The sequence below is a fragment of the Falco biarmicus genome, chromosome 4 (genome assembly GCF_023638135.1).
Source record: "Falco biarmicus isolate bFalBia1 chromosome 4, bFalBia1.pri, whole genome shotgun sequence".
Classification (NCBI taxonomy): Eukaryota; Metazoa; Chordata; class Aves; order Falconiformes; family Falconidae; genus Falco; species Falco biarmicus.
In genome coordinates, this window is record NC_079291.1 from 14,942,702 (window position 1) to 14,956,897 (window position 14,196).

A 14,196-nucleotide genomic window follows, 5' to 3' on the forward strand; every position below is an offset into this window, starting at 1 on the left:
CAAATAGAGAAAGCAGCGGAGGACAGAGATACCTTGATCCTGATGGGGAAAAGGCTAAAGAAACTCAAATCTTTTAACAGACACTTGCCAGAAGACCAATGGTAAAAGCCCTGCAGCCTTTAAACTATGGTATGATCTGGCTTCTACCTTAGGGATGCATCTATATTAGCATTTACTGCATTGCAGGGTTCACTTAAGGTTTAAACTTGGTTTGCATCTATACTTGGATTCTTGCAATATCGCTCAAGCTCTGGTGCAGTCAAAGCACTTTCCTTCCTGGTGAACTAAGGTTGAAGTCACACATTAGAGCAGCACCTATCTCACCCCACCTGTGATGGTGGCACAAGGCCCTCCTGCGGTTAACACTCTAGACATCCATGGTGCACTCCTAGGTGCAGCAACTGATGGAAACACTGGTCCTGGAACCTGACAGGTCACGGCACATCAAACCCTGATTCTTCCCTCTTTGTGCCACATCAATCAGTAATACACAGCCTAAGCTTCCCCAGGCGATTCGCCTCAGAGTCCTGCTATTGTATCGCTCAAGCTGAACAGGCCTTCTGGTCTTTTATCTCTGCCCAAAATAATTCTAAAATGCCATTAATTAACATACATTTACCGAGGACTGGAACTTGCACACAACTTCAAACTTTCACCAAAGAAAACATCATCAAGTCAGCAAATTATCTCCAATGACTGTACATACTATTATTAACCAATTCAATGAGGAAAATCCAGCTTTCAAAAGTCTATAACCAAAGTTATAGATGATGCAGAACTGCTGACTTTAATAGCTTGACATCATGTTGTAGCCTCATCAATTTTCTTCACACACTACAATGCCTAAATAGGAAAAACCAACAGGCATTTGCAGTTGGTGTAGAGATCGTGTAGGTAGAATAAGGCAGAAAACTTCATGTTGTGCTTACACTGTTGAGTTCCTGACCCTCTCACTGCAGACACGGCAATTAGATTGATCCAGAGGTACACTGAAAAAGCTCGCATAGGAACTTATAAAAAGACAGAGATCCCACAGAAATATATGCATGTAACTGTCCAGCAAACATGCCTGTCTTCTCTATTCAGTTTTGTGTTGCTGCCTTCCTGTATGCTCATGAACGCAAACAGCCAGCCTGGCTGCCACGTGCAGGCACACACATGCGTGCATGTGTGCACACACATACTCTCCCATTCTGTTTGTGAAGTCCTGGATATATTTATAAGTGAACTAATATTCCAAATCAGCTCAACGTAAATGAACTCCTATTGCGTGTGTTTGTTCAACCAGGCAAATATGTCAGCCTTAAATGCCTGCATTTATATTTATACCTCTGTGATATGAATTATGCATATGCCTATATTAGCGAGCTCTCTTGTCTTCTTCTTCTATTAAGCTTTGGGCTAATCCCTTGGGAACTCATTATCTACAGTGAGTTTCACAAGGGCTTGATGTGACTCTACCAGAACTGTTACTGTGTTGTACCTTCCCAGAAAGATTGCGATAGTTTTCCCAGACACCTACGGTTCAATTCAGTGTTGACTATTTAATTGTCTAATAGCAGCGAGCATTTTTCCAACCAAGCCAAAATAGTGAAATCTAATTATCAGGAATGTTACTGAGGGTTTGGTGGCTTGTTTTTTTGCAGAGACAGAGCGAGCCATTAAACTAGCACTTGGATGGGTACTGCTGGAACAATTTCAGTGTCGTTCTTTCCCCTGGCGATCCGCTTCAACTTACTTTCCGGTGTGCAAAGCAGGTGCTGATGTCGCTGGTTCCTCAGCTGCCTCGGGTGGCAACTCTGCCCGCCGGCGGCGGGAGCCGAGAAGCGGCCGCGGTTCAGTCAGCGCGTCCCGCCCAGCGACCGGCGCGGCGGGCAGCGGCTGAGGCGGCCGGTGCGCCGCCACCCCGCACCTCGAGCCGCCCCGCCGGGGCAGCGGGCGCTGCAGGCCGCGACGCCGCTCTCCGGGCTGCGGTGCTCCGGGCCCTGCGGCCGCCTCAGGCCCTCAGCCGCGCCGCCCTCGGCGGGCGCCAGGAGCCACCGGCCGCGCCCCTGCCCACGGCTGGCCCGCGCTGAGGAGGTACCGGACGGCTGGCTTCTTCCCGCTCCCGCGCCGCGGGGCACCCTCCTGCCGCGGGATTTCAGCACTTTTCCGCCGGCCTCGGGGGCGCCAGGCTGGCCCGCCCCGGGCAGGCGGAGGGGAGGGGGACGCTAAGGCGGCGCCCCGCGCGGGGCCGTGGCTCCCTCTGTCGGCCGCCGCGGGGAGAGCGGCGGGAGCCCCGGCCGGCCGGTGCACCGGGGCGACGTGCGCGGAGCTCCGCCTGCCCGTGGGCAGCACCGGCGGGGGTCCCTCCTCGGGAGCCCTTTCTTCTGTGGGCTGAGGGGCAGGGGCACCCCCCGCGCCTTGCCTTGGCGGGCTGGAGCCTTCGGCTGCCCCTCAGGCACGGCCCCGGCGCTCCCGCAGCCTCCGCACGGCCCAGTGCGTGTGGCCCCCCGGAGACCCTCGGTATCTTACGGCAGAGCCGGGCTGCCCCGCTGCCTTCCCGGGAAAGGAGAAGCAGCCTGCGGGTCTGGCTTGCCTCACAAGTTGTTAAGAATTAAGGAGCAAACTCGGGACGGTCACACCGGAGCCCGGCGCTGGGTCCCGACTGGCGGCCGCTCCTGGCGGCGGCCGGGGGCTGCGCTGCGGGGGTACGGGCGGGCACGTCAGGGCTGCCCCAGCGAGCACCCCCGGGCGTGGCAAGCGCCCGGCACGGCACGGCGCGGCCCCGGCACGGCGCCCCGAGCTGTAGGAGATGTCCTCCCCTCCCCGAGGAGGAGAAGGGAGGGGGGAGCGGCGGGGCCGGCGGGCACCGCTGCCGGGCAGCGCCGCAGGGAGGAGGGCGCGGGCCGGGGCAGGCCAGGAGCTCGGGGGGTCGGCGAGGGAGAACCGCCTCGACGGCGTCCCCATCTCCCCCCCGGCTTTCTGGGAGAATCACCCTTGGCTTTGTGTTTTGGGCTTGTGGGTGGGTTTTTTAAAATAAAATGACCACCCCGTCTTCCTGCGCAGAGGTGCGGGAGGGCCCCGAGCAGATGGAGGCTGGAGGCGTTTGTGCCCCCCGGGCGAGGGGATCCCAAAGCCCCCGACCCCGCAACTTCCACCGCCGGTAAAGGCGTCCAGGGCCGGCCCGCACCGCACCGCCGCAGCCGGGGGGCGGCTCCCGACGGCCGCCTCTCACCGTGTGTCCGGGCGGGGGCGGGGGTACCCCCGGTCAGGGGCGCTCGGCCGAGCACTTGCTCCCGAGGGAGCCGGCAGCGCCCGGCGGGCAGGGCGGGGAAGGCGCCCCGCGAAGCGCCCACCCCCGCCCCCGCAAGCGCCCGGTGCCGGGGGGCGGTGGGAGCCGGGCGCTGAGCGGGGAGCGGCCCCGGCTGCGTCAGCGCTGTGTAAACACCGCCGCGGCGCCCGCCGATACTTAAGGGGTCGCGGCTGAGCCGCCCCTGACTTCCCGCCCGGGCACCGCCGGCCGCGTTCCTCCTCGGCTCCGGCTCGGCACGGCACGGCACGGCACGGCACGGCGCAGCGGACAGGTAGGGAGCACCTGCCACCGCCGCTGGCCGCGCTCCGGGGCCGGACCGGGGGCCGGGGGGGGCTGGCGCTTACCTGTGCGGGGCTGGGCGGCAGCCCGGGGCAGAGGGGCCAGCAGGCTGTGGCAGAGGCAGCCGTCGGGGAAGGGATTGTGTGTTTCGGATCGTTAGAATGTACGGGAACGTATATATATTTATGCGTTAAAATACAGGAATCGGGTCGGTGAAAAGGAGGGGAGGCAATGCACCTTCGGTGTCTTAATTACCAAAACCTACGCGGGTACAGCACTAATAACCGTGCTGGAGTGACAGTTTGACTTTTTTGTTCATCTCCTAACAATACTAAAAAAAACCCACCCCGTATTTTGTGCATCAGAAGTGCTTTCAATCTATTATATGCGGTGGACCGATAAACTTTGTTTTCTCCTCCTCTAAAGTGAAGAGGTTACCTTCAGTATGTTGTGCAAAAACTAATTTAAAAAGTCTCATATAGCTGAGGTAATTCATGTATATTTATAAATGGAAGTTACCCCTGTAGCTTTAAGTACTAGGTAGCTTGTTTCTCCTAACAGGTGAAGGAAGTTTCTCTGTTCCCAGAAAAATACTATTTCAGCTTATATGATCAAATGCTCTAGACAAGCAGCATCCTTTTGCCTAGTACTTGTTTAAGGAAGCGGTAAAAAATTTCTTACATTTGAATTTGCTGTCTTATATGAAGAACATTATTGTTAAGTTGCATGTACTTCTTCCAGCTTTTAACTAAACAGCTTTTACCACCTCGGCTATTAGATCAAATGCTTGGGGGAGCAATAGATTTGGGGGTTTCTCTCCTTTGGACAAGTTTTTGGTTTTTTTTCTGTGCATGATGAGAGGAAACCTCCTGAACGCTGAAGTTGAAACCAATAAAGGCTGACTGAAGAAAGGCTTTTCACAGAATCTGTCAAACCTGAGCATTTGTAATAACAGAAGCTTTTAGTGCAGCATTGAAATACCGAAATGTTTGAATCCTGACATTTTTCACAGTGCTGGATTCATCTCCGTGAAGTGTTAATGATATACAGCTTCCATAAAAAGAAAATCAAGTAAGAATTTAGTAGATCAGGGAGACATAGCATGTACTGCAGTGAAGCAATTTAGTCCCTTCCAGCATATCTTCCTCTTACCAAGGGATATTTAACCATTCACGTACATGTTTTCCAACTTAAGACAGATCCCACGGCTACCTGCATTAAGAAAACCCAACACAACCCTAGTTTGCTTAGAAACCAGCACACCCAATGGAAGATGGGGGTAGGGACAACATGCAGTGTAGTAAATGTGGTCATTTTAACAGCTTAATGTTCCTTTTCTCTCCAGCAATGTACAGCGGTATATGCATCTGTGTGTTCCTTGCTGTGCTCTCGGTGAGCTCGTTCGGACAGCAAACTGTGGGCTTGCACAATGGGAATCCCCTGGCTGCTGAGCTTGAGCAGAGCTTGACAGAACATCAACGGCAGATCCGCGCCCCTTCATCTGCTGGCCCGCTGAAACCTCTGCCACGGCTGGATGGAAGCACTGACCAAAGAGCTAACATAGGTGCTTTGTTGGCCAAGTATCTCCAGCAAGCCAGAAAAGGTACGGTTTATAGCCGACTTGCTGTGACAGTTCTGTGTCAGTAGAATTTCCTGCAGGGATACCTAGATGTTAAGATAAGCCTGTCATCATCTAGCATGAATTCCTAGAGAAGACAGGGTGTAGATTTTGCCTGGCTATTCTTGAAGCAGAGAGCGTTCTATTATTTACTAAAAAACGACTTGTGCATAGCAGCCACTGACTAAGAGCTGCGTATAGGTAACTAAAGCAAAATGTAACCTACCTGTCAGGTTGTACTTCAGCTTTTATTTTTAACTTCCTATTTCATAGCCTTGTAATTATTTTGTTGTTATTTCAGCATGTTGTATCTCAGATAAAATACAGTAATTGCATTTTCTTCATTTTTTTTCTTTTTCATTTAGTTAACCTCTCTTCTCTTAAATTAGAAGAGCAGGAAAACTTTTCTGAGGATAAATACAGAGCAAATGGCTAACCTCACCTCAGCCAGAGGTTATCTTCGGGCTATTGGATTTTCCATGTATTTGTTTGCAGAGGAAGTTCCAAAAGTGTGGAAGCTTTTGAAAGATCAGAATTCACACTTACGAACACAATAATTAAAAGCAGTGATAAGTAAAAGCACATTTGCTTCAAAACACATCAGTTCCTGTTAGTTTTTGGTCTTAGGCAGCCTGGGAACACAATCTTGTAGTTAATTTAAGCCTCCATGGCACTATGTTTGTAGCAAGGGCATGAAGCACTGGTAGAGTAGTGGAATTAAAGGGCTTCGTTCTTACCGTGTGATTTATTAGTCATTTGAGGAAACAATTGTATTACATACATGAGATAGCAAGCTGTCCCTGTTGATATCTTACCATATATGTTTTACATAGACAGAAACACATGCCATCTGTGCTACCAGTAAAAATGATGGATCAAAATCATTGATCACTGAAACTCCTGCCAAGAAAACATTTTCCTTTTGAACTGCCTCATCTCTGTATTATTACTTTGTATCTCAATAGAGTAACACCATGGGCAGCCTCCTTGTGGTGGCCTTTTGACTGCCAACTTCAACAGAAGCTGCTACGCAAACCTTGTTTACTTGTGATAGCCTCTCTGATCTATCCCGTGCTACCGCGAAAGAGGACATCTTGAGAAGCAAAGAGCACTTGAGGGGAAGGCAGTAATAAGTATTACCTGGATATACAGACACTGAGAAATTAATTCACTCCCTACCCCAGACTGTGCTTAGGATGAAATTCACTTTATAAAAGTAAGAGCTTTTTCCTCTCCTGTCTCTTGACACAACCTTAAGCAGATCATTTAACCCTCCCTTCTTGATGCTCACTGCTCACCTCTATGCTAGGAAAAAAATCCTATTCTTATTTTTGATGGCAGTCTGCAATTAAGAGATATCAAATGCATTTTTATGCATTTCATATGCAGCCATATACATCAATCTGTGTAGTTAGAACAAAGCCAAATCAGAAACAACAGAAAAAGAACCACTTTTAATATAGTCTGAGAGACATCATTGAATGTTACCAATTTGCAGAATATCTATTAAGGAACTTCTTGTAGCAGTTCACATAATCTAATGGAAAAGGAGTTCAGATATGAAATTCCTCAATTTGTGGCTACAGTTAAAGCTGTTACTGAATAAGAACGTTATCGCAGGAGTCTATAAAGCAGAATCCTCATTACCTTTCCCAACAGTGTACTCATTGTCAACCACCTACATGGAAACAAAACTCATTCTAGTTTATGTACCCACTATATCCTTAAATATCTGGCTGACGTTTCCAAATAGCTTAACCAGATGAAGTGAAAAAACCACTTTGGATTTAAGACGTCTTTTTGGTAAATGTTAATATGAGGGAGAATTTCCTGCATACATGTTAATTGACTTATATAATTAACTCTACAAAGTGACTGTTAGCAGATGATGGGATTCTTGTGATGCTGGACTCTGGTTTGTAGACGTAGTTACTAGTTACAGAAGATTGACAGGGACAAAACAGTATTTACTTAATTTTACATACAGCATTTCCACTAAAACATTATCTTCTTAATCAACTTAAAGATTCTGGGCAGTACTTCAGAAATCTCTGCAGAGCACTCACATCCTCTGTAATTTTAATCTGTCTAAACCATAACACTCACTGGAAAATTCCATCCAAGAGGAAAGAGAGTCGGCATTTTCTAGTGTTAGCAGTCACCAGTGACGGCGCCTGTCCTTGTGCTTAATAGAAAGGCTGATTTTGGACAATAAGTCCAGTTGAAACAGTGAGAGAGTTAGATTTTCTTAAGAGGTCAGGGCTAAAAGGCAGCCTCGTAGCCAAACTGCTATGGTTTTGAATATGTTTGCTGTACATTGATTCTGCAGTATCCACAGGACATCTCCGGTTGTTTGAGGAAGGGTAATTGATGTGCTTTTAAGAAATTAATTTTACTGTTTGTGACCCATAGCTTTCAACTAATTTCATCTGCAGGCTTTCAGCATGAATCTGGCACAGTGTAGAAGACATGTTGTAGCTGTCAAGTCAGTGACATGCACATTTACTATCCTCTAAGGAGCCTTTGCCAGGCCAGACCATAATGGCACCAGGGGAGCCATTACAGTCCACAGGTCACTGCAGGCTCAGAAGCCTCTTAAATACCAACATCTGAGTGATGGTTCTGTGCTGTCTTAGCCCTGCCTGATTATAGTGCCATGAAGCCATTTTCATCAATTTAATTGCATATTTTGAATTATACATGTGAATTTCATGGGGTTTGAGCATTTAATGGTAGACATTCTTTTCTAGAGATAATTAATTTTTTTGTCATTTTGTTTTTGGTAAATGGTTTATTTTTTTTGGTACCTTTGCTCTTCTGTCTCTCTGCAACCACTAATAAAATAATGCCGTTGGTTTTGTTTGTAACGGATCATGTTCATTACAAGTGATCACATGAGGAAAACCTTGAAATGTAAAAGCACAGAGTCACCAAGGGTTCCTTCAAAACAAGAATCCGTTAGCAAGGCAATTGCGTAGATTTGGATTTGGGGGGTTTGATTTGGGCTTCTTTTCCTTTTTGATCAGTTTGAGTACTCCTCAAGCTTCAGTCTGCATCGAATACTAATCGAATCTGTTCCTTCCTCACTCAAGGCTTAAGCTCAATCTAATTATTGGCACACGTCAATTTTGGCTGTTTTCAGGGAGTGGAGAGAGAAGTCATTTACCGTTCCCCACATTTTTAGTTACACAATGTGATGATGTCAAAACAGAGGATTAAAGCGCTTTTTTTTTAAAGCATAAATTCTATTTGCTAATAATTTGTGTCTTTTTGATGCCTTAAGCTAGGAAGATGGAAAGGATAAAGCAAGATCAGAGATCAGCATCCAACCCTGCTGTGAAAGGATGTATGAAAGCTTTGGATAAGCAATGAAAGTATCACTGGCATAGTAATAAGCCCTGTATAGTTCCAGCAAGAGGTGTCTCTAGCTATAAACTCCAGACACAACTCTCTCCATTTCAGGATTATCCCCATTTCTCCACAAAACCTGGGATTCATACCCATACTGCGCTTGTTACTGAGTTTGCACTGTCAGAGCTCCTGTACTTAACATTTATGGCTTTTCAAGCAACACAGAACTGTGGTGGAGTCCTGTCTCAGGCCTGAGTCTGCTCTCAAGCAGAATACTTGGCATCTAGAGCAACTCTCCCAGCACCAGCAAGCAAGGGTGCAGTCCTACCGAAAGAGTGAGAAATGGTTTGAACTTTCTTTCTGTAGTGAAATAGGATGGAAAAAGAAGTGCACCCATATTCCTTCCTGGCAGCCAGGAGCAGAATGCCTCTGCAGCAGGAGGGAGAAAATGGCCTGTTTATTTTACAATAAAAAACTTAAGCCCCTTCCAGTACATTGCCCGTAACTTTTTCTATGATGTTTTCCCCAATGACATGACAGTGGCGTTTACACGATTGGTATTAAGTCAAACAGTGTCAACTATTGCAGGTGTCTACTAAAGAGTACAAAACAGATCAGAAAATGGATGAACCTGAAAAATGTGTCCACTTACTCTCTGCTCTCCCAAACACTTTTTCTTTAGGTCCCACTGGAAGACTCTCAGTTATGGGAAACAGGGTACAGAGCATTGATCCTACGCACAGGATAAATGACAGAGACTACATGGGCTGGATGGATTTTGGACGCCGTAGTGCTGAAGAATACGAGTACTCTTCCTAAAGAACAGCAAACTATAGCAACAGAAAAAAAAAAAAAATCACACTCCCATGTCTGTACAGAAAGAGAAAAATTAATTTGTTTTCCTCTTTGAATCAGTGTTTTAAAATATATCATGTATTTGATGTAAATTTGTCTGTCAGACTATACAATGCAATATATACATATGCAGAATTTTCCATAAAATGTTTTCTTTCTTTTGTGGTTTCTCATACATCGATATTACATTAAAATGATTTCACATACCCATTCTTGTCCTGTCACCACATGTTGCTGGGTGTCTTACTATACAGGGAGGCAGGAAAATGCCTTTGCTCTGCAATGTAAATGAATTCCATGTGTTGAGCAGTCAGATGAATGAGCCACTGACAAATCGTGTCAGTCCCATTAGCTGTGAACTCTTAAGGGGGAGCTTGTCCAAATGTAAACATGACAGCACAATACTGCCAGAAAAGGCCAGCTATTTTCACGGTGACCCCATTTTTAAAGGACTCTGACGCCAAGCCCACACGTTTGTAGTAAATAGTCAACAATAGTAAAACTAAAAGAAAAAGAGGAACACCACCAACACCTTTCATCTTCCTGGTTTATTTATTTTATGTTGTGAGCTAAATGTGAAAGTTCTGCTGACAGCTGCAAATCATGGAATAAACAGAGCATTCATTCCTTGCCGTGTGGTGAGCCAAGCATTCATTTGGGGAGGGGGTCAGGACAGTTCCCTGAATGGAGAAGGTCATCCTGAGGGGGAGGAGGTACTGGAGCAGTCAGTGTCCTAAAAGGAAACCAGTCACTCCCGAGTATCACAGAGGCAGCCTGAGCTGCCTATCGCCCACCACCGTGGGGAGAAGGAAGGAGACTGTGCCCAGCCCTTACCTGGTGCAAAGCAAGGCAGAGCCCCACACTTGCCGCTGGGGACTGATTCCTGCTTGTGCAAAACCAGCATCCTGGGGTGGTCCAGCGGGTCCCCTCGGAGTCGTGCCTGCTGGCCAGCGTGCAAACTGCAGAAAGTGTTTTACCTACTACTCTCCTCCTTCACTACAAGCCACCCCTCCCGTGGCTCCCACGTCTGCTTCAGCAGCTGGTTCTCACATCTAAGGAATTCCATAACCTGAAAAAGGAAGTAATTTTGCATTGCATAATTTGCATAATTTCTTCCAAACGTGTGCATTAATAAGAAAGGAAGGCATTTGTCACATGCCGAAAAGCAGGTGCTTGCCGGAGGAAACAGGTGAATATCTCAGCAGCAATCCCTACAGCAGTTAATATGCAAAACCAATGCATAGAAAATAACACATAGAAAATACTTGTACTAAACCAAAATTATACCAAAACCAAGAAAAAAATTTGTTTGGGAAACAAACTGAAATGGTTAGGCCAAGGGCAGAATACAAAAACATTTTGAGGAGTTGCTTCCAACAGCAGCTGGCAGAGAAGAGAGCACCGCAGGAATCCGCAGTGAAAGGGAGACCTCAGCAAATTGTAACAGGGACTTGTCTTCTCTGCTAACACCAAATCTCATCTTGAAAACATGGAACTGCTTTTCCGCATGAACTTTTCTTCCTTTCAAGCACCTTCCAGTCAATCAGTTTCCAAGCCACCTAGTCAAGGGTTCTTTTGCTTCCCTTCCAAATGTAATGAGTCCCTAAACACCTGAACTCTCTCCCTGGTTTTGACTTGCCCCAGGAAAACAGTTTGAAGTGCCAATTTTCCAAAACTTTCAAACAATAAATTAAACCCAATTATTCTATATTTTTTTTCAGACTGAAGAAAATACAAATGAATCTAAATATACATTGATTAAAAACATTTCCCGCAAAAGTGGAGTTTCTTTAAAAGTAACTTGGGAGAAAACCAAGTTTTGACTTTGCTGTCTTTTACATTAATGACAAGAACGTTCAAACAACGTCTTAAAATGTTTCTATCCCTAGCTTATTTAATGAAGAATGTAATATAGTAATATTGCAGGGGGCTGGGGATTGGTGATGTTACGAATCTAGCCTTATTATTGCCAAACGTCATTAGGAGAAAAAAAAAACTTTTTTTTTTCTCCTTTGTCTCATTTCTTCTGTGCAGGGGGATGGAGGGACAAAGATGTTTCCTTCCCATTCCTTTCTTCTGAAGGTCTCTGAAGGTGTCTGCGGAAGCGCCTGGCCCTTGGTGCAGCCAGGTGACGGTTTTGAGGGCTTTTGCAAGTCGCTCCCCCAGGATAGGGGCATCTTGTCATTGCCTGCCACACATAAAACGGTTTCACCACGAGGCTGCTCACAAGGCTCCCAGGTGAGAGGAGCCCCCTGGCCCCATCCTTTGTGGTGCAAAACTGCCCCATGAGCGGGACCATGGTCCCTGGGGTGGCTTGGGAGGCTCCACTGCCCTTGCAGTTATCAGGGTTGTACCTTCCTGTGTTCTCAACAGGTGAATAACCTCCAAGGCATCATTCCTAGGCACAAAACAATGCTTCCACCCCTGCCAAGCCACCATCACCATTGCCTTTGACCGAGCATTTGCTCATTTTAAATCACAAAATTGCCAATTGCAGAAAAAGTAGCTTCAAGCTTCACCTGTGAAATCTGCTTTCTCTTTGTGATACGATTGCAAGCAAAGTTTGTCTGTTTTTGAAAGTGATTAAGAGAAAGTGCTATTTTTCTTTGCCAGCCCCCCACCAGCGTGACATTTATAAGTCATCACATCTGGCACCTTTCCTGGATACCCAAGAGCTTCAGAAAAAACTTGGTCTAATTGTTTTTTACAGTCACTGCACGTGCCGGTTTTAATATTTAAGCTGTACATGCTGTAAAACAGAGCAGGGGAATAAAGGTACTCGCAGTGACTGACCTGGCATTCAAATGAGGATTGAAAACATACATAATTTCGTCTCTTTTTTCCTATCTCCAGACTGAAGGTTTTAGCCGGCTGGCACAGGTAAATGGGGCCCCTCTCCTGACTTGGCATTGCAATGGCTATCAGATGGGAGTGTGCGCTTTGCAGGCAGCCTGATCCTGCTACGCTTGGCTGTGTTTGCAGCTGCTTCTTGGGTCCGCTCATCCCTCAGCCTTTTAGAAGAAAAAACTTTTTACTACAAGTGCCGAGTTGCCCAGCTCTGACACATCCGCATGGAGACGTGCCCCAAGACGCCACAAAGCTGCACAGCCCCAGCTCTGCTCTGGTGAGGCACCACGCAGAGTGGGAGCACTGGGCAGAGCGGCGACCTGGTCAGGATTGCGAGTCGGGACCTACAGGTCTAAATTCTGCCAGAGCCCCCTCTTTACCACCTACAACCCAGCTCAGGACACAGTTTTTCAGGTGCCACTAAGACACAAACAAGTAGCTCCAGGGGACACCTCTTCTTCTTTCTTAGCACTCCCAGGCACACCAGTTTGGGGGCAATGTCAGTAATCATCAAGGCAAGAGGAACTGTGGCTCTAGGACACAGCACTGTTCCTGGAGACAAGGCTGTACGTGGCTGAGCGACATCCTCCTCCTTAAAACATCTGTCACCTGCTCCTCTGGGAGCAGAAACTCCCCAGGTGGGAAAGGGTTCTAAAGAGACACCGCTCAGCTCCTGGGTGACCTGGAGGTGCCAAGCCAACTGGAGGTGCCAATCGGAGCTAACAGGGGTGGGGGGCGGTAAATTCGGGAAAGTCAGACAACCCTGGTCGCTGCAATGCTTACCCTAGGGCATTAGGGAAGCCACTTTCCAGGCTGCTCTGTTTTAACCCAAGGGAAACAGTGGCCTCGGGGATGGAGCCCCTGCAGCTGGGTACGAGCCCCTCGGGTCTAGCAAAGGCTTTGGGCTGAGAAGCGCCTGCAGATTTCAGCACATGTGGCAGGGCATCGGCACAGCCTCCTGGTGCTCATCTGGGAGGTGAGTTTCCTGGCCCTGCCAGCTCTCTGACATTTAACTTAGCTTTACTCAGATGCATCTTTATGGAAACGTGTGCGTAGGGGCTACATTAACACTGGCAAAAGAGCAAATCAATACCTTTTTGCATTTAAATATGGTTTTTTTCCTCCATGCGTTTGATTCAACTAGCTCTGTTCCAGCTTTATTAACGTAATTCCAAGACAGGTGCTGGGCAAATTCCCGTGAACAGGGCAACTTACTGCAAACGGCACATAAATGAGCAGGGACGAGCCTGTGGCTCTGCCCTTGCAGAGCCGTGCATACAGCAGCTGTGCAAAGTGGGTGGAAGCAGCAAGTGTTCCCGTGGGATTGAGAGGAAACCCAGGCAGCCCCCAAGAGAAAGGGAGCACCCCCACCCTGGGAAGGGGCAGCTCTCTTACAGCAGTGTGTAAGAGAAACCTCTGCTATGCCAGTGCACCTGATCCAGAACAGTCTTACCTGCCGTGGTATTCCATAGAGGAATGCATGTGGATCCAGCTTTGCTGCACCACCAGCCCCTCCATCCGTGCTGCCAGGGACACACCGCAGCCAGATGCGCAAACCAGGCGGTCCCTCCCCACCGCCTGAGCTGAGGCATTTGCAAGTCAGACAAAATGCAAATGTTACAGTGTCCTAGCGGAGCAGTGGAAGGTTTTTTTGTGTGTTTGATTTTCATATCCCCTGAGCTTATTAAAATTCTCTTAAAGAAAGAAAAAAATCTGGCGGTGGACTTGTTAAAGCTTTAATCATTCTTAAGTGCCTGTGTCAATTGAACAGCAATTGGATTCAGCACAGCTTGAAACCTATTTCAGCAGGACAAAAATCTCTATAATCTTCTAAACACAAACATTATCTGCTTCTTAAGTATATGCCATTCTCACACGAAAGCCCACTGCCTACATTACAGCTAAGGGCATTGCCTAAACACCAATAACTTTCAGGCCTTTCATTATTTTT

At 47.5% G+C, this 14,196-nt stretch overlaps 1 protein-coding gene across 1 annotated transcript; it reads left to right on the forward strand.

The window, feature by feature from the left end:
* Positions 1-3,547: 3,547 nt before the first annotated feature.
* CCK (cholecystokinin) lies at positions 3,548-9,619 on the forward strand. The gene is made up of 3 exons (XM_056336501.1): positions 3,548-3,566; positions 4,920-5,177; positions 9,226-9,619. Exons 2-3 carry the CDS (start codon positions 4,922-4,924, stop codon positions 9,360-9,362), a joined length of 393 nt encoding a protein of 130 aa, XP_056192476.1. The 5' UTR covers positions 3,548-3,566; positions 4,920-4,921; the 3' UTR covers positions 9,363-9,619.
* Positions 9,620-14,196: the final 4,577 nt, after the last annotated feature.